Raw genomic sequence first — 24,966 nt, forward strand, 5'->3', positions numbered from 1 at the left:
CTACATGGGTGTAAAGGGTCACAAGACCACTTCCTGGAAAAGAAATACATTTCTGTACAAGACAAAATGTACAGAAAATCTTAGCTTAGGAAGTCTCTGCTTGAGGTTTAGGAGAGTGTTTCGGGGAAGTTTTGCCCTGTTCTTGTACCTTTTCCTAAAGCACCCTCTAATAACCACTCTTGTACTGTGTTAGACAACTCTCTGGACCTTGCTCTGACTCTGCCATCTGTCTCTTGTTTTCTCATCACTTCATATTTCCTCCTGTTTCCTAAGTTTTAGTGTTGTCCTGCTCCCTGTTTTCACATGGCACTGCCCTCTTGCAGCTCTGGACTCCAAAACACCCCAAGGTGCCAAAAGGCTGCTACTGAGCTCAAATGCAAAAGGATGAAATACAGTGTCAGAAAGTGAGGTCCAAGCACAGGTCAGCAATGAGAATTTACACCAGAATTTACACCTGTCCCTCAGGGAAAACCAACAAGGTGGGTGCGTCTGTTGATGGGGACATGCCTGCAGTGCAAGAAGACTGGCAGATTGCCCTTATGGTGAGCACATAAATAAACAGAAACCATATTTTGGTATGCATAAACATGCAAATGCCAAGTGCAAAGCATATGCTTGGAACAGACCTCACAGTACATGAATACACACCTTTGGAAGCATTCCTCCACCGACATATATGACCCTTCTCCCCTCCCTAACATATGTACAACTCAACGTATTTTGGGTCACATTTTCCACATGAAGCTGACCACCTCTCATTGCTTAGTACCACATTTTGTTCTCTGGTAGCAATGCAGCCAAGTGGAACAAAGGCATGGTGAGAACTTCAAACGCAAACTCACTGTTTCCTTGTTTCCAAGGTGAAATGCAACATGACACATACCTTCATCACCTACTTGGGATTTTCATAATATTAAAGGGTGGAGTTGCTGTAACTCCCCAGCTGTCCAGCCAGGATGGCTGTGACATGGCAGAGCATGACGACACCAATGTCTTTATTCCACTCAGGGCTCAGTGGACAGCTCCCAGATGCTCTTCTGTCTCCAGATACCCTGAGCAGCACAAGGAGCTCTAGCGTTCATAGGACACCATGAGGGTGTACAGGGCAGATACAGCCAGCCCAAAACTCATATTTCCTACAAATGCCCTGCCTATCTCTCCCTACCATAGTGTTTCTGAGCATCTTCTGGCTTAGGAGAAGGAAGAACCAGAAAACATCTGGTGGACTTGGAAGGCAGGACTCAACACTAATCCTGCAATTGTTGAAAATCAGGCCACTATTTTTGTGTCTGCCCTGTTCAGTCCTTATCTGAAGTAGCTCATTCAGGGGATTACCACTTTGTTTGCAATTCTCAGTCATGAATTACCTTGAATGAAATCCAATTAGTAAAATAGTTACCTAAGTGGCAGCCAGGAGGCTGTCTGGAAGGAAGCATTTAAAGAATGCAAGAAAGGAGCTCCCAAAAGAATAGCAATGCTCTTCCCTTTCCTAACACATGGAGGGGTCCAAACACATCTTTGTCATGAAGATTATAATCATCTAGATTGGGCCCTATCCTAAATCCACATACCTTAGTTTAATTAGAAATAAATACCCATCGGGGAACACCTTTATACAGGTGCATTGTCAGCAGCAGCCTTATGCTCAGTGTGTCTAATTATATCAAGCTTGGAGAATTTGACTGAAGCTAATTGCATATTGAGTTTATTCAGGCATCAATAGCCAGCGTGGGTGAAATAAGGCCAGAGCTGCTGGAGACCTGTATTTAAATCGCCATGATGGATTGCTCTCAGAGAAGACTTCATCTCAGCTACACTTAGATGTAGACAGTCAGGTGTGTCGGTGACCCCACATTTGCTTTACACCAGTAGAAGGGAACGGCCACTTCTAGGGTGTGATTTGACTTGTTTTAGGTCTATACTTGGGGAGAAGATGAGTTATGCTCTCCTTTTCACTGAGTGGGTCAATCAGTTCTACAATGATGACAAAAAAGAGTGTGGGCAATTAGCACAGATGTAGATGTCCTTTTCTGATCTGATGAGTCCCACCCAGAAAGCGTGAGCTAGCCCTTTGGCAGACTGCAGATCAGGAGAAACGGGGCCAGGATGAAAAAGGATGACTGCAAATTCCCACAGCAGTGGCAGACAGTTTGACCAGACCTACTGCAAAGGAAAGCAGTAGGGTTGTGTGGGTGGCAGCTACTGCTATTTTCTCCCCTCTCAGCACATACCACCATGGAGTTGGAGGGAAAGGCGAGTCATCATTTACCCGGCCACAAGGTATCACTAAAGATGGAAGGAACGAACTTTGGGCTATATTTAGACTGAAGATGGCTGGGGTTTTGTTTTCCCTCCCCTCTCCCTCAGAACAGCATGGAGCACACAAAACCAAAGCCATCTCTGCGTAGCAAGAGCAAGGGTGGAGCTGCCCATGAGGACAGGCAGGGTCACTGCCCCAGAGACCCCATGAGTGACCCATAGCCATGCTCTGAGGCAGCTCTGTGTCTGCTGCTTTAATGCAACAGGCATCCAAGAGAGTGAAAGCCCGCAGTGGTACCTCTGATGCTCAGGCCCACTCCTACCCCCAGGCAGTTTTACACCGCTGCTCCCCAGCATCACCCCACACTTTGCCAAGCTCAGTCAGCAGAGCAGCCATCATCACTCAAAGCTGGAGGCTGCAAAACCTGCTCACAGGCTTAAAGTGAATTTGCTTTCCCAGAGACGGCTTTACATTCTCCAGTTCCTTGGAAATAGACTAGGTTGATTGCCCTTGGGGTTTTGTTTGGTCGTTTGTTTGTTTTAAATACATTTCAGAAGAATCGAGTTTTTCCTGGCAACAGAGATTTTAAAGCAATAACATGAGTGCCAAGCATCCACAGCACCAAGGCTCACAGTGGTAGTACTTGGTACAAATCCATATGGGAGACAGAGTTGCTGGCTGCTAATCTCTTTCCACTTGTCTCCTGCCCTAATGTGTTGAGGTGTTGGAGCGAGTCCAGAGGAGGGCGACCAAGCTGGGGAAGGGTCTGGAGGGTCTGACCTACGAGGAATGGCTGAGGGAGCTGGGGGTGTTTAGCCTGGAGAAGAGGAGGCTCAGAGGTGACCTTATTGCAGTCTACAGCTACCTGAAGGGAGGTTGTAGTGAAGTGGGAGTCGGCCTCTTCTCCCGGGCTACTACCGATAGGACAAGAGGACACAGCCTCAAGCTTCGCCAGGGGAGGTTCAGGTTAGTCATTAGGAAGAATTTCTTTTCAGAAAGGGTTATTAGACGTTGGAAGGGGCTGCCCAGGGAGGTGGTGGAGTCACCATCTCTGGAGGGGTTTAAGAAAAGCCTGGCCATGGCACTTAGTGCCCTGGTCTAGTTGACATGGTGGTGTCAGGGCAACGGTTGGACTCAATGATCCCAGAGGGCTCTTCCAACCTGACTGATTCTGTGATTCTGTGACTGTGCTGCACGTTCTTTGCAGACACCAGATGTCTGAATTAAAATCTTTCCAAAACAAACAGGAAGTGTTATGCCAGCTTTCCTGCTGTTTTAGCAATCTTGACTTCAGGGGATCATCACTTGGTCACCAGTGGCATCAGCTGTAGCCCTAATGCTACTGTCCTCTTTGGCTAAACAATGGCATCAAGCTGATTTTGTCCCAGAGACACCAGGAGGGATTCACGCAGCCCTTGGCACTGTTAACGTCATTCACAGCTTCCTATCACAGGGAATTTTTTTTTATAAATCCATAATATCTCAATCAGGCACTTAACTCTGTGCATGGTAAGTCAGATATAAATAAACCTGAAATAAGTCCTATTAATAAAACTGTTGCTAACCAGTAGTCAAAATGTTATCTAGAGGGAAGTATTTAGACAATGCAAGCAAGGAGCCCCTCCAGAAAAGAAACAATACTCTTCTTGTTTCATATTATTCTGAGGAATCCTAATCCAAACAGCAAGGTTCTCACTTAGCCATGGCAAGGCTAATTTTGGAGAAGGAGAAGGGTGGATTTTTTATTGTGCTGTTGGGAGACCAATTTAAGAGGTAGAAATGCAGCAGATGGAAAGAGGCCCAGAAGGCCATCAAGATGAGTATCATTGTGTTGAGGTTACATTTCTATTTCACAAGCATGTGGCTTTTCCCACTAAGACCTTTTTAAATCTATTAATACACATCATCCCCATCATCCCGTCTCCCATCGCTTTCTGTGTAGAGCAATTATGATGTACATAAACTCCTCCACTGCCCATGGGCAAACCTTGAGACATGGTCAAGTCTCATACAGCTCCATCCCTTACTGTTTGATAGTCACTCCTGACCTCTCATCTCTTCTGCCTTCTGAAACTCTTTTGGTACATTTAGCTCCCAGGGTTGCCCTAAGGACTTTCCTCATTATTTCTACTCAGCTCATGGTTTGATGGGAGGGGAGACACAGTACTGCGTACAGACACTCGACTAGTATGTGAGCTGTGACACACGACGATACAAGATCTGTCACGTTCTGACCTACGAGGAATGGCTGAGGGAGCTGGGGTTCTTTAGCCTGGAGAAGAGGAGGCTCAGAGGTGACCTTAGTGCAGTCTACAACTACCTGAAGGGAGGTTGGAGCGCAGTGGGAGTCGGCCTCTTCTCCCAGGCAACCAGCGATAGGACAAGAGGACACAGCCTCAAGCTTGGCCAGGGGAGGGTCAGGTTGGACATTAGGAAGAATTTATTTTCAGAAAGGGTTATTAGCCATTGGAAGGGGCTGCCCAGGGAGGTGGTGGAGTCACCATCTCTGGAGGGGTTTAAGAAAAGACTGAACATGGCACTTAGTGCCATGGTCTAGTTGACATAGTGGTGTCAGGGCAACGGTTGGACTCGATGATCCCAGACGTCTCTTCCAACCTGGTTGATTCTGTAGATTCTGTGAAGATCCTCCACCTCGTCTTCATGGGGTACAGCTAAAATATGAGCATTTTGCAGAATAGAAGCCCAACAATAAAATGCTACTGATACTCTGTGTGTTCAGTTTTATTCTTCGTCCCCAATGTTTTCAGAAGAAAAATTATTGCAAGTTGGTCTGAAATGACAGGTCATTTTGGAATGGCAGAAAATATATTGTTTGGGAGTCAAATAGAGGACTGAATTGTTGACCTTTTACAATACCTAACTATACTGATAATGAAAGTAAAGTAAAAATAGAAACCAACCATTATTTTCAGCTGAATTGGTAAAGCCTTTAATTAAAAAGATATGTATTTCAAGATGAGGAAAATGAGACAAAGTCTTTGTCAAGGTCATGCAGAGGATGCTGCTACTTAAGGAAACACACAAGCACTTTTTTCTCCAGCCTGCACTCTTTTCCATCAGAAAATGGTCACCTTGAATCTTTCTTTTATCTGAATTTCCTGAGAGCTGAAAAATTACAGCAATATATCACCACTGCTCCTACTATAACTTCAGCAGACTTCATGACTTCCAGGTCCCTTCTTTAGTTTGGAATATGCCTGGATGAGGTCTGCCATGTTGTGGCTTTTGATTCACATGGTCCCTCAAGAAATGGATGCAAAAGCCTTGAGGTGAAGGAGCGGTGTCTGCTTTGGGGTTGGGAGGCACTGGTTTGAGTCTCAGAGTCACTCCATGGGACGTTCCCAGGTGGCGACAGAGGTGGGGAGGGGGAGAGCTGAAGTACATTGCGCTGAAGGTGATGGGGGTGTGAAGGTCTGTGGAGAGATTGAGAAAAGGATTTGGAGAATCCATGAGGTTCCTACCCCAAGGAAAGAAATACAACACAATCCTGAACTTCAAAACCTCAGACTAAATCTGCTCAGCCATACTATTGTGCTCTGAATCACACAGAATTACAGAATCACAGAATCAATCATGTTGGAAGAGACCTCTGGGATCATCGAGTCCAACCATTGCCCTAATCCCCATTGAGTGAGGAACTACAGCTTGATAAGTCTACAGGCACAGGTTCAACTTTGCACTTTGTAGGAAGCTTGTCCAAGCATGTGGTCACTCAAAGCAGCCTCACCTTTGGCGCTGGTCTTCAGCCTGAGCCAGAGCGCTGGGTGGCAGCCCCCTGGCAGGACTTCACATCCCCTTTTGCTTCTTGCTTTCCTGTAAATACCTTCTGAGGTTGAAGGAGCAGTGTGCCTTTCCAACTCTGGTAGTAGCCTATGAGTTGCTAGTTCCCTTTCTCGGATGGGGAATGTATTGCCACAACTTTCCGGAGCGCAAAGGGAAATTCCAGAGCCTCCACAGGAGAACGACACAGCCGCTCTGGAGAATTGTGACAGCTTCTGGCAACGGCCAGCACCAGAAATATAAAACACTTTGCAGCCTGACTGTTCTCCCCATAGCAACATGATTTTGGATCGTCCAACCATTTATTGGTGGCTGGCTTCCCGCCTTCTCTTGACTCCCCCCTCCACCAGCCTTACCAGCAGATGTTTGCTCAGATGTTTGTAAGCATGGAAGAAATTACAAAACGTAAAAAAATACCCTCTGTTAAGTCCTAGAGGGGAGCCTGGGGTGTAGGAGAGGTCAGACGTTGCCTGTGCTGTCTGCTTGATGTAGACACTAGCTCATGGGTTGGGTCTCTGATGATGAAGAAGAGAAGAGCCCCAAGGGTACAGCTTGTGGACCACATTGCAACATCTCCTGGGGGGCTTCAGGGCCTCAAACCTCCTGGGGGCTTCAGGGCCTCAAACCTCCTGGTAAGTGGGTGCTAAGAAGGAAAAAGGCCCATCTCTCAATCCACATGCATGGGGACGGGGGGACTCCACCATTCCACACATAATTATGGGACAGCATTGCACTTGTGCCCCTTGCAATGTGATCAGCTTAAGATGGAAGGGCTCAAACAGGACAAGGAAAATTAGTCATCGGGTAATACATTTGGTGGATATGATATGTTGGAAAGCGCCCAGGAAATGTGACACACTTCTGTATTTCATTTGGTAAACAGCTTAAAGTAAGAAAAAAAATATGAGGCAACATCATTACTGTTACAGTTATTATTTTGACATAAAAGCCTTTCCCTTTGTTTTCCATTTTCAAAATCAAATCATTTGTCTTGTAAATACTGGCAGCTTTTCCTTCTCTTTTTTTTTAATTTTAAATTCAAATATTTTTATATTGAAATGACATATTTCATGTAACATTGACTTAAAGAATCCCACTGCCCCATATTAGATCACTCCAAACCCTACCAAAACGATTCTTTTTGGGCTGAACAAATCCATTTCAAGCTGCCAAAAAATCATTTTTGTGGCTTTTTTGTGTATTGCTGAAACCTCCTCCTGAAAATTCAAGCTGGTTTCTTGTAATATTTTAATTCCCCCCACTAAGCCTAAAAACAACGACCCTTTGCTGAGCTAATTTTGCTCTCAGATGACACGATTGTGTAACTCCTCTAGGTTGCTGACTGACATGCCAGTAATGCTAGTAGTGAATGAGACCATATGAGGCATTTAGTTGGCCTAAGTGAGATGAGTTTGATGGGTCTCAGGCAAGACGTAGCAGAAAGGCGTCTGTAAAACAAGTCTCCTGGAAACAAAGGAGTCGTTGTTGGATGTGGAAGCTGAAGCTCTTGCTCGTACACAACAAGGTCCCCTGAGAAACAAAACACCTTGGCAAAGTACCTGCACCAGCAGCACCAGCCACCACAATTGTCTACTGTGGTTTTTTTCCTCCAAGGTCTACTCTGACAGTGTCTTGCAGCCCAGCAATACACGCAGAAGAGCTTCAGTGTCCTGGCAGAAGATATTAAGGTTTTCCCAGACATACCCTGACACAACTCCACACCGTTCAACGTGATGCAAACATCACTCTCTCCCAACTCTGTCCCAAAGGTGTCATTTTCCTCCATCACTGGCATTGTAGCCATCACCACCCCAAGCCCTCCCAGGGATGGGATGATGCCAACCAACAGCCACAGAATCACAGAATCACAGAATCTACCAGGTTGGAAGAGACCTCTGGGATCATCGAGTCCAACCATTGCCCTGACACCACCATGGCAACTAGATCATGGCACTAAGTGCCATGTCCAGGCTTTTCTTAAACACATCTAGAGATGGTGACTCCACCACCTCCCTGGGCAGCCCCTTCCAATGGCTAATGACCCTTGCTGAGAAGAAATGCTTCTTAATGGCCAACCTGAACCTCCCCTGGTGAAGTTTCAGGCTGTGTCCTCTTGTCCTAGCGCTGGTTGCCTGGGAGAAGAGGCCGACTCCCACTGTGCTACAACCTCCCTTCAGGTAGTTGTAGACTGCACTAAGGTCACCTCTGAGCCTCCTCTTCTCCAGGCTAAACACCCCCAGCTCCCTCAGCCATTCCTTGTAGGTCAGACCCTCCAGACCCTTCCCCAGCTTGGTCGCCCTCCTCTGGACTCGCTCCCCACATCTCTCTTGAAGTGTGGGGCCCAGCAAATCCAGTCCATCCTGGTGCACCTGCAGTTCCTGCAAAATCAAACAGTAGCTGGACCCCTTTAAAATGTCACACCCCTTGCCCTGCAATTGTCTTGAAAAAAAAACAGGATTAAGCTGCCAAAGAGTCACCACGGTAACGCGCTGGCAGTGGGGAGAGCTCTGCTTTTGTTACACGAAGCTGGCAGGCGCAACACACATGCCGCTCCCAAAATAATCACACTGTAACCCAGCCCCAGTTTCAAATGGGCCAAAACTTCCCTGTAGAAAAATCCATGAGCACAAACTAATATCTGCCATACTTCATACTCTGGGCGTTGGTTTTGGTTGGTTTTTTTTTAATTATTTTCCGAAGCACGACGTTATTCATTTTGAGCCGAAAAACAGCACGCTTTCATCTTGCCATGTGACCGCAGTTGTACAGGATGTTCCTGCCCATCCCTGGCATCACCAGGGAGCTCAAGTCCAAAAATCTGAGGCAGAATCACAGAATCACAGAATCAGTCAGGTTGGAGGAGCCCTCTGGGATCATCGAGTCCAACCATTGCCCTGACACCACCATGGCAACTAGACCAGGGCACTAAGTGCCATGGCCAGGCTTTTCTTAAACCCCTCCAGAGATGGTGACTCCACCACCTCCCTGGGCAGCCCCTTCCAATGGCTAATGACCCTTGCTGAGAAGAAATGCTTCCTAATGGCCAACCTGACCCTCCCCTGGCCAAGCTTGAGGCTGTGTCCTCTTGTCCTATCGCTAGTTGCCTGGGAGAAGAGGCCGACTCCCACCCTGCTACAACCTCCCTTCATGTAGTTGTAGACTGCACTAAGACCTAGCTGGGAGGTTGGTCAAGAGGACTGAAATTTTGAATCCTGCCCTTTTACCAAAATTTCAAATTCCAAGGGAAAAAAAAAGAAAGAAGGAGAAACCCTTTCCCTCTCCCTGCCACCACCATGAGTTTTGCCTTTCAGTTCAGCCTGCCAGGGTCCTTTGCTTGATTTAGAGGTTTATTTATTTAGGTATAAAGAAGCCAAATCTGAAGTTTCCTACAACCTCAATTGGAGCTGACGTTCCAGAGTTTTGTTTTGGTTTTTTTTCGGTCCACTTACAACAGTGTCAATATCCAAAACCTGAACATATTAACAAGTGCTCTGACCCTTGACGGTTTTCTTCAGGCTTTGCAGCAGACCCTGCAAGGTGACACTGAAAAACAACTAGTCAGCACTGACCACAGACACTGAGGAGTTTGAGCTTTTCTCCTTACCAACATTTTATCTTTTTTTTTCTTCTTTTTATTCTTTTTTTTTCTTCTTTTCTTTTTTTTTCTCTTTCCCCACCCCACCAAGGACTCAGCAGTTATTGTCAGGCTGCTCTTAACCATAGCTGGGTTCTCACTGACGCCTTTTTTTATTTCCTTGCTCCCCATTGCTGTCTTTTTTAAGGTTGGGTGGGTTATAAACTGGTTTGTTTTTCTAAGATCGTTCACAGGAGCAGACTTCTCGCAGGAGATTTTTCAGCCGCCTCTGCCCGGTGGCTGTGATGTTCCACTGCTTCCCAGAAAACACAATCGATGGATTGTCACTGTTTCTATTCTGGGCTTTGGATGCGTAAGTTCGCTGGAACAGAGCAGTTTTTGCAGGCTGGAGGCTGGGTTGGCTCCAGGCAGGTCGTGGGCTGAGGGCCACCCTCCTTCCCAGGGCGATCACAGCAGGATGGGCTGTGGGGTTCAGCTCTCCTGCACCTGCTGGAGTGCTGGAAGAGGGGCACTGGTCCCCGAGTTGGCCATCACGGAATCACAGAATCAGTGAGGTTGGAAGAGCCCTCTGGGATCATCGAGTCCAACCATTGCCCTGACACCACCATGGCAACTAGATCATGGCACTAAGTGCCGTGTCCAGGCTTTTCTTAAACACATCCAGAGATGGTGACTCCACCACCTCCCTGGGCAGCCCCTTCCAATGGCTAATGACCCTTGCTGAGAAGAAATGCTTCCTAATGTCTAACCTGAAACTCCTCCAGGCACTTCGCATGGGTATGGTGTGTGCTTACACACAAACTGGGCGTTTGGATAAAGAAAAACTTCACAGGGGTGTGCATGGGTGCAAATATTTGCTCATCTATATATATGTCTGTATATATGTGTGTATTTATTCATATGTACATATGAATATATGTAAATGCACACTCACATTTCTTCCCTACATACATGTCTATGCACACACGCACATGCTATATATTTTTATATATATACTTACTACATATATATATAAATATCATAGAATCACAGACTAGTTTGGGTTGGAAGGGACCTTAAAGCCCATCCAGTTCCAACCCACCTGCCACGGGCAGGGACACCTTCCACCAGACCACGTTGCTCCAAGCCCCATCCAACCTGGCCTTGAACACTGCCAGGGAGGGGGCAGCCACAGCTTCTCTGGGCAACCTGGGCCAGGGTCTCACCACCCTCACAGCAAAGAATTTCTTCCTAATATACATATTGCATGCACAAGTCACACTGACAACCATACACACACATTAACCCCCAAGGCAGCCAGAGAAACCAGAAGTGAGAGATGATGGTTTATGAAGGACCAGTATAAATCTTCACTGATCCTTTTAAATCTAGAGGGTAGAATCTTTCGGATCTAGAGCAGAGATCCTTGGAACAGTGGGATGCAGGTATTCAGCTGGGATAAATCAGCATGGGTGTATGTGTGACTGGAGGGGGTTATGGTTATTTGACCCCCTGCTAGGAATCAGTCCATGTCGTGGACAGCATTCACGAGCAGAAGCCACTAAAGCTCTCCTGATCCCTGTTATTAGTGGCAGTAACACCCAGTTCCCTGGCTACAGTTGGGATTCTGGGAAGCAGCTATCTCATCTCATCAAAAAGAGCTGGGCTGCAAGCTGACTGCATACCTTGAGCATAGCACGATGATTTCAGTTTAAATTTAGGTGAGTCCCTCTCTGTCTGCTTTTTTAGGATTCAGATGGTATAAAGGTCAGGAGAGGGAACAATGCCAGGTAAGATGCATGCATACAATGAGACATGAAATTAAACTCAAGAAGGAAATTTGCTTAGGAAGGAAAAAAAAACAACATTCTGGAGATTATATTGGCATTGCCCCTCTACTAATATTACATCCATTTCCTTTCCCATATTTCTTTCCACTTCTTTACACTGGCCAGCATATGATAATTTTATACATATATATATATATATATATATGAAATATTGTTAGGAAATATGCTTGGACGTTGCTTTGTTGTTGCTGGTTTTAATAATACCTGGGCTTTAACCAATCCTTTTGCCACTTGGAAACCTTACAACAAAGTCTAAGCCAACAGATCGGTCCATGGGCTGGCAGAGGAAAGAAGATGGAGGTGGAGGAGCTCACTACTGGTCTAATGTCAGAAAGCTCAATGCTTTGAGACTATTCAGAGCCACTACAGCTTTAGGAGAGGCTGGGGTGATTTCAGACCCAAAGTCCCAGAGCCTGCGCAGTGAGGTGGGCAGGTCTCATCGGCTGGAGCCATGTGCGCAGAGAGGCAGCAGGAGCTCTTCCCATGCTCCTGGTCTTGGTGCAGGGCTAACTGGTCACCCCGCTTTTGGCCAGCCCAGAGCAGGTACACCCTGCACATCTCTGCCTGAAAATCACTGTAAATACCCTCCGTCTTTTCCTGCTGCCAAGCTGGAACTGCTCTGTAGCACTTTGAGGTAGTTTTATCAGCCCTACTCTTCTAACACATCAAAACCCTTCATGAAAGCCCATCTCAAAGCTATAATTATCACTGCGTTCTTTTTGCTTCTGGAGCATGGAAGTGCAGAGATAAGTCTTTACCCAAGGTGACTGCTTTCAAGGTGACTGTTAGGGCTTGCACAGCGAAGCTGAAGGGCTCTTTCACTTAGGAATGTTTTTCATAGAATCATAGAATCATAGAATGGTTTGGGTTGGAAGGGACCTTAAAGATCATCTAGTTCCAACCCCCCTGCCACAGGCAGGGACACCTCTCCTCTAGACCAGGTTGCTCATATGGAGGTGCATTGCCTTTGGCCACCACACAAGGACTTGGTGACAGTTTGGTAACCAGCCTGCCCCTGGGAAGGGATGGGGTGCAGAAGGGAAGGCAGCACATCACCGTTTGGCTCTGAGTCACGTCCCCATCCATCTCCATCTGTGTGGTTCTGCTCCCTGCGGGGAACACTAAAGCCTTTTTCCACCCTGTCAGCCCAGACACCGGGGAAAAGTGCACCCAGGCACCTCTGCCTGAACACTAACAGCTCTGCAAAATTTAGGGGAAACACAAAGTTTCTGTTTCTACTAAGAGCCACTGTTTCTCTCCACCCCCATCTCTCCTATAGCTACTCTCAACATTTTTTCCCCTTCTCCAAGTTAAGATTTAACTGGTTTACGAGAGGAATAAATACTCCATCTCTACAGTCCAGCTTTCCAGCGACTCGGGAGAAGTTAGCACTTTGGCCAGGGCTTTCTGCATGCTCTGAGCTGTGCATTTAATTTAAATTTAATAGTTATTGCACGTTACACAAATGGCGATTAAAACCATATTGATTGAGGTTTAGCAGCTATGTGAGAAATGCAGATCTTATCACAGAGCTGCTCCGTATCCAGAGTGTGCTTTTAATAACTCCCTGCTCGTCAAGGGGCAGATTGGAGAGAGGAAAAGGAAAAGGCAAGGCTGGGAGGCACTGGCTGGAGGAATATGGTAAGGCTGAAGGTTGGGCAGCTCTCACTCGCTTTCCACTTCGGGTACACCCACCCAGAGCACGAGATGTCCACACCGATATGTTGCTCACTTCCCCATCTATAAATCAAAGAAAACCTACCTTACACACAACTATAGACACGCAAACAAGCCTACAGAGGCCACATCCACACCACGTGCTGGAGAAGCAGACAAACATGTGGGCTGAGATCTCAGAAGATAAATTTCCGTGGCAGGATGTGTTGCTGTAAGGGCTTTCTAGGTCAGGACCTGCTGCAGAGCCACTTGAAAACCCCAGAAACTCTCCAAATAGGGTTTATTTGTTATTGTCATCCCCCACTTTTCGAAAAGCTGCAAAGTTCATTCAATGGCAAAGCAGAAATAAACAACCTCTTGTGTCCTAGTTTGTCTGAGATAATGACTGCAAAGAGAAAATGAACCAGGAAAATAATAACTGCATTGAAAGCAGCCTGCTGAGAGCAGCGCAAACCCTTCTGAACCAACCCTTTGCTTTTGCACAATTCTTTGTGCAATTTGCACCATTTCCGTGTTTCACGCAGAAGTGAAAAGCAGGCTGAGAGCAGAGGGGGTATAAATATCAACGGGGACAGATAAAGATGTGAAACTTGCAGGGGTATGAGGGGAAATGTAGAGGAAGATGAAAAACTCCCTAGATATGCTTGCAGGAACTCTTACTTTTGATGATTACAAATGGCTCAGTAAAACCGGGCTGCCCTTGGGCAGGGTTTACCCAGTGCCACAGCCTTTTCTTCTGTATTAGGGAAAAAAAGTTGATGGTATTTCACAGAATCACAGAATCAATCAGGTTGGAAGAGGCCCCTGGGATCACCAAGTCCAACCATTGCCCTGACACCACCATGGCAACTAGATCATGGCACTAAGTGCCATGTCCAGGCTTTTCTTAAACACATCTAGAGATGGTGACTCCACCACCTCCCTGGGCAGCCCCTTCCAATGGCTAATGACCCTTGCTGAGAAGAAATGCTTCCTAATGGCCAACCTGAACCTCCCCTGGCCAAGCTTGAGGCTGTGTCCTCTTGTCCTATTGTTTAAGACCCTCTACAGAAATTGTCTTCTTTCCATGAGAGACTAAGGAAAGTCACGTTCAGAAAACACCGCTCCTGGCTCTCAGCAATTCAGATACAGCCTCAGAAAGCTGCAGATTTCACTTTAAATGCTCCAAGGTCTGAGGATTCAGTAATGCTGCAGCTCTGAGCCATTTCAAATAAAAAAGAGCATATGAAACTTGACAGGTTTTCATCTCTACATCCCTCAGACCAAGCTGAGCTCTTTACAGATTTGATTTTGTACTTCCCTGTGCCACAGATATCAGACACTGCAGAAAAGTTATTTTTTGGCAGCTGCATAACAAAGACTTGGAAGGGGAAATTGCCCAGAAAAAATATTTTTTTTAAAAAACATACTACATATTTAGGGTGCCACTGAGCAATTTCCAAATCTTCGGGGGAAAAGTCATTTTGATTAAGAATGAAAACAGGTTTGGGTTTTGTGTTCTACTTGATGATAGTTTTAGTTGGAAATGAGAAAGAAAAATTGTTCCAGATTGGTTAAAATGTTCTTTTTTGCCCAAATTAATTTCAACCGTTAAAAATTTCTGGGTATTTTTTTATATAGGAAAAAACCCTCCAAAATTAATAGCTTCTTTAGATCAAATAAAATCTAAAGAGGGAATTAACTAAAACCAGCTGAAACTGGCAATTTTCTTTTTTGAAAACTCTTTGCAAAATGTGTATGTATTTGCAAAACATTGGTACCACCAAACTGCACTTTTTAAGTCTCCCCAAAAAGTATTTTTACAAGAAAAATTACCCAGCTCTGCGAACAAGAGAGATATACAAAGATAGCTAGACTTTCCTTGGCCCAGAAAATTCATCTGGGAAGATCCTTCCATTTCCAGTGCTATTGGGTTTTGGCCCAAAGAATAAGTGGGATATACCACAAAGGAACCCTTTTGCTGTGTTTTAAAGCATCTTGCTCAACGTCTTGCTATTTCTTCGCCATTCCACTCCTGGCCTGCATCTCTTGGGGATCACCTCTTTTGGGGAAGCTACAGCCCCAGGTACTGGAGTCATCCCACATCCCCTCTTCTGATGAAACACTTCACTGGGTCAAGGCTACAGGTTGATTCCTAATGCTGAAATACCCTTTACACCTTCCAACCTGATTGATTCTGTGATTCTGTGATTCTGTGATTCTGGAGGGAGATCCCTCCAGGAGGATGACCCTTTTCCAGCTCCCACTCAAAACAATCGCTGCCCACCATGACCCAAAATCCTCAGGTTAGTTTTTTCCTTGGAAGGAGCACAGGCTACTGCATTTGGATTCCCCCCAGCTTCATGGGGATGATGGATGGGGAGGATGCAGGATTTCCTTTCAGATGTGGTAGAGATTGCTCAGGTTCTGGATCCTGCAGATCTGTTCTCCTCCACGGTCAGCCCAGAGCCAGGATTTTGGAGTAGGTCCATCATGCCTTAGGCAGAACTGCTGACATTCAGCAGTTAATGTCTATACTGTGGAAAAGTCCCCAGACTGGTAGAAATCCAAACCAGTGGAGCTATACAGCACCATAAAAACCAGATAGTTTTACTGGCTTCCATCCAGGCACAGACCAACTCTGGCAGTGCTCTACTGGTGAACACCAATTATTTGCAGTTCTCGTTAAATAGGGCGCAAAAATGAGCTGCCAAGGCCCTTCAGTGCATCCAGATCATGGCTCGAGTGTGTCTATGCTTCAGTTGGCCCTCTTCTCTACCACTGCTTTATTCAGTCTATCTTAGATGCTGATCTTCAGGTGAAATGAATGAACTTCTAAAAGTGCTTATTTCTCTTTAGTAGCTGTTGTGGGAGCCTGAAGAGACTAGCTCAGCCTTGAATATCCACCTTGTAGATGCCTGAAATACAGCAGGTGAATCCCACTTTTTTTTTCTTCCTTTCTTTCTTTGTCACTGATTCCAAAATGCTTTTCCCTAACCAAAATCTTTGCGCTCAGTAGAGTTCACGTGAGTCAAAATCTGCATATAGGATGTCAAATTAATAATTAAACAGCCTTAAACTCTGTAAAAGAAGTACTCATCACACTCCGTGACATGAAATGCTGATGAAATGCAGGAGCCTTCTTCACTCATCCTCATATTTTCTTTTGATGTAGGCTGAACAGGGCAGAGGGCTCTGGTTATCTGGGGTTTGAGTTGAATTTCTTGTCTTTTATTCTTTTCTGGTTCTTCTCCTGTGCCCATCATAAGGGTATCAGGGCACTTTGGTTCATTATCTTTTCAGTGCAAAAGATAAATGGGTCATGTGTTAATTAGTTGTGGAAACTTTTTAATAATGCAATCCAAACCTCCACTGACTCTCTGCACTTATCTGAATAGTCTACTAAGACCCTGTGCTTGAGATAGTAACTTGAACTTATGCAGACAAAGGTTTCAGGGTCCTTTTTTTTTCACTATAACCAGCTGAGATAGACATCTCATCTAAGCTAAATGTCTAGGTTCCCTCTCTAGAAGCCAGACTGGACTTTTTCCACTTTCAAATTTATTCATCCCATCCTAAGAAAGATATTTGATGTTTAAAATAGGTGGCAACTGAAATCTTCCTCTGGAGTTACAGGGGTTTGTACCATTTAGCCATTGGAATGGGCTGCCCAGGGAGGTGGTGGAGTCACCATCTCTGGAGGGGTTTAAAAAAAGACTGGACGTGGCACTTAGTGCCAAGGTGTAGTTGCCATGGTGGTGTCAGGGCAACGGTTGGACTCGATGATCCCAGAGAGCTCTTCCAACCTGGTTGATTCTGTGATTCTGTGATTATTATGCTGAAAAGGGAGTTGTCTCTATGCATCTGGAGATATTTTTCCAGATCTGTGCAATTTTTGAGCACATACCTAAGAGGCATTTGCCGCTCGCTAAATTAAATCACAATAATCTCACAAGAGTTCTCACACCTTGCCAGAGCACTGGTCCTTAGCAAGAACAACGAGTCAGAGGAAAATGCCATAAAACTCAGAAGAAAACATTTCCTACTGACTCCCATGAGCTTGCAATGGTGTCTCTTGTCTTTGCTAAGCTTTCAGTCCGTTTTGCCTGGGGCCTCCTCAAGACTCACTGCTCAAATTTCTCTGTGCTTGAACGGTGCAGGAGGAAACCACTGAGAGAGCAAGAGGCCCAGCATGGGCTCGGTTTAGCCTGGCAGGTGTCTGCCCACTTCAGAAACCTTCAAATATGTGAGCACAGGAGGGAAATTGCTCTCTGAAAGAATTTCTACTGAGATGCACTGTAGGCCAATAATAATAATGGTGATGACAATAGAAATGTGTAACACCTGGAAGGAATGAAACCAAGGGAAAAAATAGGTTGGAGAGAGAAAGATGAGAGGGTGTTGGGGGGTTGAACGCATATGGTGGCCACCTTCAGCTGTCTTGATGCCTGATCTTGGAGGCTCAGGCATACATGTGTAAAGAGGCATCCCACATCATTCTCAAGGAAGGCTTGGCCAAACTCTCAATGAGGTTTAACATCCTGACAGGTTTCAAAGCAGGCAAAGACCTGCATTCCCCCCACACCTTACTAAAACATAACATGATTTCTTCTTGCAAGCTGGATACGATATGTGTACACTGCATGGGATATCCAGACACAGTTTCTTTGAATCAAACAAGCCCTTAGTAGTTGGATGTCTTTAGTATGTCCCAGGACATCATCTACTCAGAGATTCAAAGAAAGGGTCCCTGCACTGAGTGCTGTGCTGCTCTGTGTGGGTGGCTCAGGGACAGCTCTGTTCCACCATCTATCATCTGATGCACTGTTGACATAGCTGTGCTTTCCTAGTGTAAAGCAGGGGTGAAACAGGTTGGTCAATGGCTTTGAAGACACCTGCTCCTATTGCCTCTGCACCAGAGGGAAGGGGTTCTTCAATATGCTGAGATTCAAATCACATCCACACTGGGATGTCCTAACCTTGGCCCAGAAAATGGCTTTATCCAGCCAGAAAAGCCCCCCTCTTTCCTACACAACCCCTGTTGTATTACGCTTTCCCCAGGTCTACGTTGCAAATGACCTTACACTCCTGCCACCAGCCAGCTACAAGCTTATCTGCTGCTCAGCCTCTCATGCCAGAAGAGATGTGCTCCCATGAGCTCATACTCTGCTTCCCTCACAAACCCAGATAAAATACTTCTTTTCCACCCTCAAAATCTCTCTCAAGTGGGCCAACACCTCAGCTTTCTTATTCACAAAGAAGCCTTTTTGCCTACAAAACCCTTCACCCCTACACACACCCCCCCTCTCTTCTTAGAGAAGGCGGGGACGTAGCTGAATTCCTCTCTCTGTCACACGCAAAATATCCTTCATGCTCCAGAGGTATGTTCAAAACCTCTCAACACATTTACCCCACGAACAAAATCCTTTCTGTCTACAAAGTAACTCCTGCTTTTTCATTCCCCTCTCTCAGCCCTTCTCACACATATGTCCACTATTAACTCATATACATTTCTCCCACGTCCAAGCTCACTGTGAAATAATCATTTCAGTCACTTCAACCCAGAATAAATTCTTCAGCAAGGCACCCAAAACTGCTCTGACAGCCCCACCTAACAGGGTATTTGTTGTTGAAATGAGATTTCTCTCTTTGAAAACCAATCCATCTCCTCCAAGAGACCTTCGCTTCCCTTCCCCAGGACCGCAGCCACCCTGACCCCTGCTCAGCCCCGCTTCACGCTGCGGCGGAGGCTCGCACGTGCACCCCTGCACGTCTGCCTGGCTACATCTTTTATTGCAGAAAAAGGGAAGAAGCTTTTAATTTTTTTTAGTATCCCTGCAGATGTTCAGAAGCCTGCAGGGCTTTTCAGGGACAACAGGTTTCATGTGGCTTCAAGATCACAGGACTCCACAAAAATAAACGATGACTGGTTTTTTTTTCCCCAGGCACCTGTATTACTGCATGCTGCTACAATAAACATATCAAGTGATGACACGGGAAAGTGTGGTTAAGGATAACTCTATATGGTAAGCCATGTCCCTTCCAGGTCCTCACATATGCCAGCTGTCTCTCTGTGGCCTTTTTGCACCAAGGACTCACTGGACTTTGAGCACACGTCATCTCAACTAACTTTAGCTGCTGAAGTGTTGGCACCCAAATACCTGTCTCATCTCCCTTTATCTACAGATCACCATCTCCCAAAGGTGATCCAATCCATCCTGATATAGGTGTTTAGCACCGCTGCAAGGGATAAACCTCGAGAGAGTGTCTCTCTGCTGATTATAGATTGTTTAAGATCAATGATTGACTTTCCAATGGTTAAATCTAGATGAGCCAGTCCCACATTCTGTGTCACAGAATCACAGAATCACAGAATCACTGAGGTTGGAAGAGCCCTCTGGGCTCATCGAGTCCAACCATTGCCCTGACACCACCATGGCAACTAGATCATGGCACTAAGTGCCATGTCCAGTCTTTTCTTAAACCCCTCCAGAGATGGTGACTCCACCACCTCCCTGGGCAGCCCCTTCCAATGGCTAATGACCCTTGCTGAGAAGAAATGCTTCCTAATGTCCAACCTGACCCTCCCCTGGCGAAGCTTGAGGCTGTGTCCTCTTGTCTTATCGCTGGTTGCCTGGGAGAAGAGGCCGAGTCCCACTGCGCTACAACCTCCCTTCAGGTAGTTGTAGACTGCACTAAGGTCACCTCTGAGCCTCCTCTTCTCCAGGCTAAACACCCCCAACCCCAGTGTCCATAACAATAAAGGATGAATCCCGTTTTGCACCAGCCTTACTACTTTTCAGGAGAGCAGAATATATTTCTGGTAAAATGTGCCACCCTGCTAAAAGGCAGCATTCACGTGTTCTAGTTGACACAGTGGTGTCAGGTCAAAGGTTGGACTCGATGATCCCAGAGGTCTCTTCCAACCTAGTTGATTCTGTGATTCTAAGAATTAGGCATATGGAAAAGACAATCTTCTTGCTACAAAATCTCTTCAGGACAATCTGTTCCCCAAAGTAAAGAGGTTCAGGGGTTATTCTAGAGAAACACTTTCAATTGCACCCAATCTACTTTGAAAATTTCTAAGTATTGGATCAAATCCTATGGGAATGTATATGGGAGTAACATTAAAACTTTATAATAACTGCATTTACTTAAGGGGACTTATCTCACATTTAGGTGACTGTAGGTAACAACCCAATAGAGACCCATTACAGACTGAGACCATGAAGCAGCAAGAGAAAGACAATAGGAAAATCAGTTTCTGGAGTGAAAAAGAAGGCTCTTAGACCATTATCATCACAGCAGATTATGATAGTCAGGAAGATTGAAACAAGAAATACTTTACCACAAAAATATGTTCGTTTTGAGACTTTTTAGTGTCTAAAAAAAATTTTTAAAATTCCAAATACAAAATTGCACAACAAGGTCCGAGAATAAATATTGATAATTTAAGACATTTCCATCAAAAGATGCATTTTGATCATTTTTAACATTTTGGTTTGATACAAGGTTGTTTTCCTCCTCTTTTTTTAACTGCAGATTATCTTCTGCATGAAAACAAGAACCAGTTTCACCCTGGAATGCAAAAATGGGACGTTTGGAGAATTTCAAAACTCATTAAAGCATTTTTTTCAAATGTTGTACAATGATCTAGGGAGGTATTCTGATCTACACCAGATGGCCTGAGCTCCACCAGAGCTAGGTTTATGAAACAGGAAGCAGTATATTTGCCAGACCCAGCCCTTGTGCACAAATAGCTTCAATTTTGACAAAAACATTTTTGATGAAAAACATTTAATTGAAAAATTCCCAGGAAAACTTCTCCAGAGAATATCACCTCCCCTTGCTATGAGTTTTGGAAAAAAACATTACCCCAGACCGAAACCATACATCTACCAATGCTTTCCCTAGTCCAATTTTGTATGTAGCAGATAATGGAATATTATTTGCAGAGATGAAGAGCTGTTATCACAGGAGTACTGGATTTACTTATTTTTTAGGAACTCAATACATATTTTTTAGCACTTTAAAAAACATGATAAGTGTCTATAAATGCAAATTACGCTGGAGGGAAAGATATGAATTTGCATTAATAACTGTGCAGAGTGAGTAAGTTTGGGAAAAAATGCAGAAATAAACTGGTTTCAAAGCTTATTTGGTTGAAAATGTATTTGATGATCGTGAAATTGTGTTGACTACAAAGATGCATGTCTGATTTTTGAGCCAGTTTGGGGTTTGGGGTTTTTTTTTAATTACAACTCATTTCGCTACTGGACTTATCTGCCCTTCATACCACAATGTCATAGGATCCCAGCTGAGTATTACCACAATGTCACGGTATCCTGGCTGAAGCTCTCTGTGCCCTCGAAGAGAAGTTATTGCAATTGCCCCCTCCTCCTTTTACAGCTCAGGAATGTTAAGTACAGAGAGGTTAGAGGAGAGCTGGGTCCCACCACGTACCCCTTGCCCAAGGTCACAGTGGAAGTCCTTCTCAGAGCACAGCACTAACTCTAGTGCTATTCCTCTAAAAACCATCCCAAACCCAAATTCCTTGTAATTTGTTACAGAGAAATTAATCCCTCGCCTCAACTCTGAGGAGCTGATGCCATGGATGGCAGTGGAGCTCTGACCATTTTCATCTTTGGCATAATCTAGTCTTGTCTTGTGTTCTGGAATATTGTGTCCAGTTGTGGGCCCCTCAGTTCAAGAAGGACAGGGAACTGCTAGAGAGAGTCCAGCGCAGAGCCACGAAGATGATTAAGGGGGTGGAACATCTCCCTTATGAGGAGAGGCTGAGGGAGCTGGGTCTCTTTAGCTTGGAGGAGAGGAGACTGAGGGGTGACCTCATTAATGTTTATAAATATGTAAAGGGCAAGTGTCATGAGGATGGAGCCAGACTCTTCTCAGTGACATCCCTTGACAAGACGAGGGGCAATGGGTGCAAGATGGAACACAGGAGGTTCCACATAAATATGAGGAAAAACTTCTTTACAGTGAGGGTAACTGAACACTGGAACAGGCTGCCCAGAGAGGGGGTGGAGTCTCCTTCTCTGGAGACATTCAAAACCCGCCTGGACACATTCCTGTGTGACATGATCTAGGTAATCCTGCTCTGGCAGGGGATTGGACTAGATGATCTTTTGAGGTCCCTTCCAATCCATAACATTCTGTGATTCTGTGATTCTCTGGCTCACCAGAAACACAGTTGATCACCAGGACTCCCCTGTTGGTTGTCTAGTTTCTTGTAAAAAACAGGAGAGAATCTGGCTGCTTTAAACTAATCAACAAAATAATACTGATTTATACGCAGTCATTGCCTGGCCCAAAGCCCCATGAGAAAGAAACTTGTGCGATGCTGCAAAACTTCTTTCCCCAAGGGCAATGCCTTTTCCCAAACTACAATGCCTTGCAAAGAAGTCCTGCTATGTCTTGCAATGTCTATCTGTCATGTGGTATTTACTGTGCAAAAAATATGGGAAAGCTGCTCCTAAACATGTGTGCAGGGGTCTCCTACGTTGCCTATGAATGTGTGTGGTGCAAAAGGAGCAAAGGGGAACTAGTCATTTTTAGATCTTTATTTGCTTATTGCGTTTTTATAAGTCAAGAGGTCACTCTTTGATAGTCCATTTCATGGTCATTTCCATAGAGATATGTTCTTTCTTTCTCCTCATCATTCTCTGAGAGAAATTTCTTTTGAAACAAGAGAGTCACTCTCAGATATCTGCTGAAGGGTCAGTTCCCATGGAAAAAAAAGTGTTTGAAAGGGAAACAGATCTTCAGCATTATTTCACTGGAGTTACCTACTTCACAGCTTTAAAACCTTGAGCATTTCCTAAACATTAGCTGTTCCCTGTCAATGGGGTGGTTCACTGAAAGGGCAACATGATGTCAGTTAGGCAGCTCAGGATTAGAGTAGTGACCCCAAATTCTCTCAAAACCTGTTTCTGAAATGGCCTTGGAAACATAATCTTGTCCTTACACGTTTGAGCAGGGTTTCAGCAAACGTTGCTGAGGTCAGCAGTGACTCTTTCCAGCAGAGACTTATTTAAAGAAGGAGTAGGTGAAGGCTCATGCCCTTTGGAGGAAGCCTTGGGGCAGAACCTGAAAGTAGCAGGTCGTTCAGGAAATCTGGATTTTTGCCCAGGTTTCTCTCTGCCTTCCAAAACACACACACAAGCACACAGTTCCTTTGCCGTTCAGTTGGGCTTTTCTGGAAAACCACGGCAGGACTCATTGGCTCACTTTAAGTAAGTCCCAGGCTGGTGATGTCTACAAAAGTGATGCATTGCAGGTAGAGAGAAATGAATTCAACCCATGCTCCAAGCTTGCTCCAAGCCTACCATGTGGCCTTGGCCATTGGTTAGTCAGCGGTCAGCCCTGAGTACAGTCGAGCCTTTCTGGCATCTACCTGCAATATTTCCTGCAGAGGAGCAATGAGTTTCCCACTGAGGTCGGTGAAGCTTGCATGCAATGGAATCTGCTACGTTGGGGATAAGACAGGACAAACAAGTCTGAACATCCTCAGATAAAACAAAATTCAGCTTTTAGCTTCTCTCTTTAGCAGAGCCCCTAGTGACTTTGCTCCCACTCTTACTCTACCTATGACAATTACATTTGCTGCTCAATTTCTGCTGAAAACCAAGAGCTACTTTTGGAGAATATCATCTCATAACATTCAATACATCGCCACCAGAACCACCACCAACCCAAGCCCCACCATCCTGCTTCCTCCCACGCCAGGTCAAAACATACATACTTTGATAGAAGCTGGGTTAAATTCAACTTCTTTTTTGGGTTCTGGTTCTGCTGGTTTAGGTGCTGGTTTGGGTTCTTCCTTCTTAGGTTCAGCCTTCTTAGGTTCGGGTTTCTTTGGAGGCATGTTGATTTGCTGGTGGGCTGCTTTAGAAAGGGAGAGAAGGAGACAGGAAAGAGGCGGCTGCTGCAGGATAAATCAGCGCACACAGGTCTTTATCCCTGTCCAGTCTCTTGAAGTCACACATTGTGTCACTCTCAGACCTGTCACATGCCAGAGCTTACAATAGGGCCACTGCTATAAAAGGACAAGACATTTACCAGGCTATTTTAGAGCCGTGGATACGGCATTGTTACGAATTATCACGTAAATGGAAAGAGAGTTTGGGGACTTTAGGGCTGAGGCTGGCGCTGGGTCAAACATTTTTTGGTGTACGTGTACAAGGGGGAGGTTGGGTTACAATCCAGGTGCCATCGATGGGTTTTATCCTCCCCAAGGCCACGCTGACACTTATCTTCCCAGCTCACTTGCTGCAGAGCCTCTCTCTTTCAGGTTGGACGGCACCTCTGGCCTTTGTTGTGCCACAGTTCATTAAAAGACAAGCACAGGTTTATATTTAGACATGAGGGTGAGGCTAGATGGGAGGTCGACCATCAACATGTCAGCTGGCGCAGGGGAGAATTCATGCCCCAGATCACAAACTGGTCTTCTCCTGGGAAGGTGCAAAGCACCAGTATTGCTTATAGCAGAAAGCATCTAACGAGCAGGGAAAAACACGCACGCACAAGGGCTGGGGTAGCACTGGGTGTCAGTAAATACATCCTCATGGCTGAGATTTTCCAGACCCTTTTAGGAACTTGAATGCCAAATTCCTATTACAATAATTAAGATAAGGGTATCCATTTGAAGTTGTTCTAATCCCAGCCTTACTTTGATTTAAATAGACCCCTTTCAAAGCAAACCAGAGTTAACAATTTTCACGTCAGTATTTGCTTATGTCTTTTTTCTAAATCAGGAGGTCACTCTGAGACACAGTTGCTTCCACATTGCCTAGATTTTTATTTTTTTT

General features: G+C 45.2%; 1 protein-coding gene across 1 annotated transcript in view; it reads right to left on the reverse strand.

Annotated features, from left to right (window-relative positions):
• The window catches only part of MYL3 (myosin light chain 3), a 39,181-nt gene extending 15,158 nt beyond the window's left edge, over nt 1-24,023 (reverse strand). Inside the window, exon 1 of the mRNA XM_068404976.1 lies at nt 23,901-24,023. Within this exon, the coding sequence (XP_068261077.1) occupies nt 23,901-24,023 (123 nt within the window). The remainder of the gene's footprint in view (nt 1-23,900) is intronic.
• Nucleotides 24,024-24,966: the final 943 nt, after the last annotated feature.

This window comes from Nyctibius grandis, chromosome 7 (genome assembly GCF_013368605.1).
Source record: "Nyctibius grandis isolate bNycGra1 chromosome 7, bNycGra1.pri, whole genome shotgun sequence".
Lineage (NCBI taxonomy): Eukaryota > Metazoa > Chordata > Aves > Nyctibiiformes > Nyctibiidae > Nyctibius > Nyctibius grandis.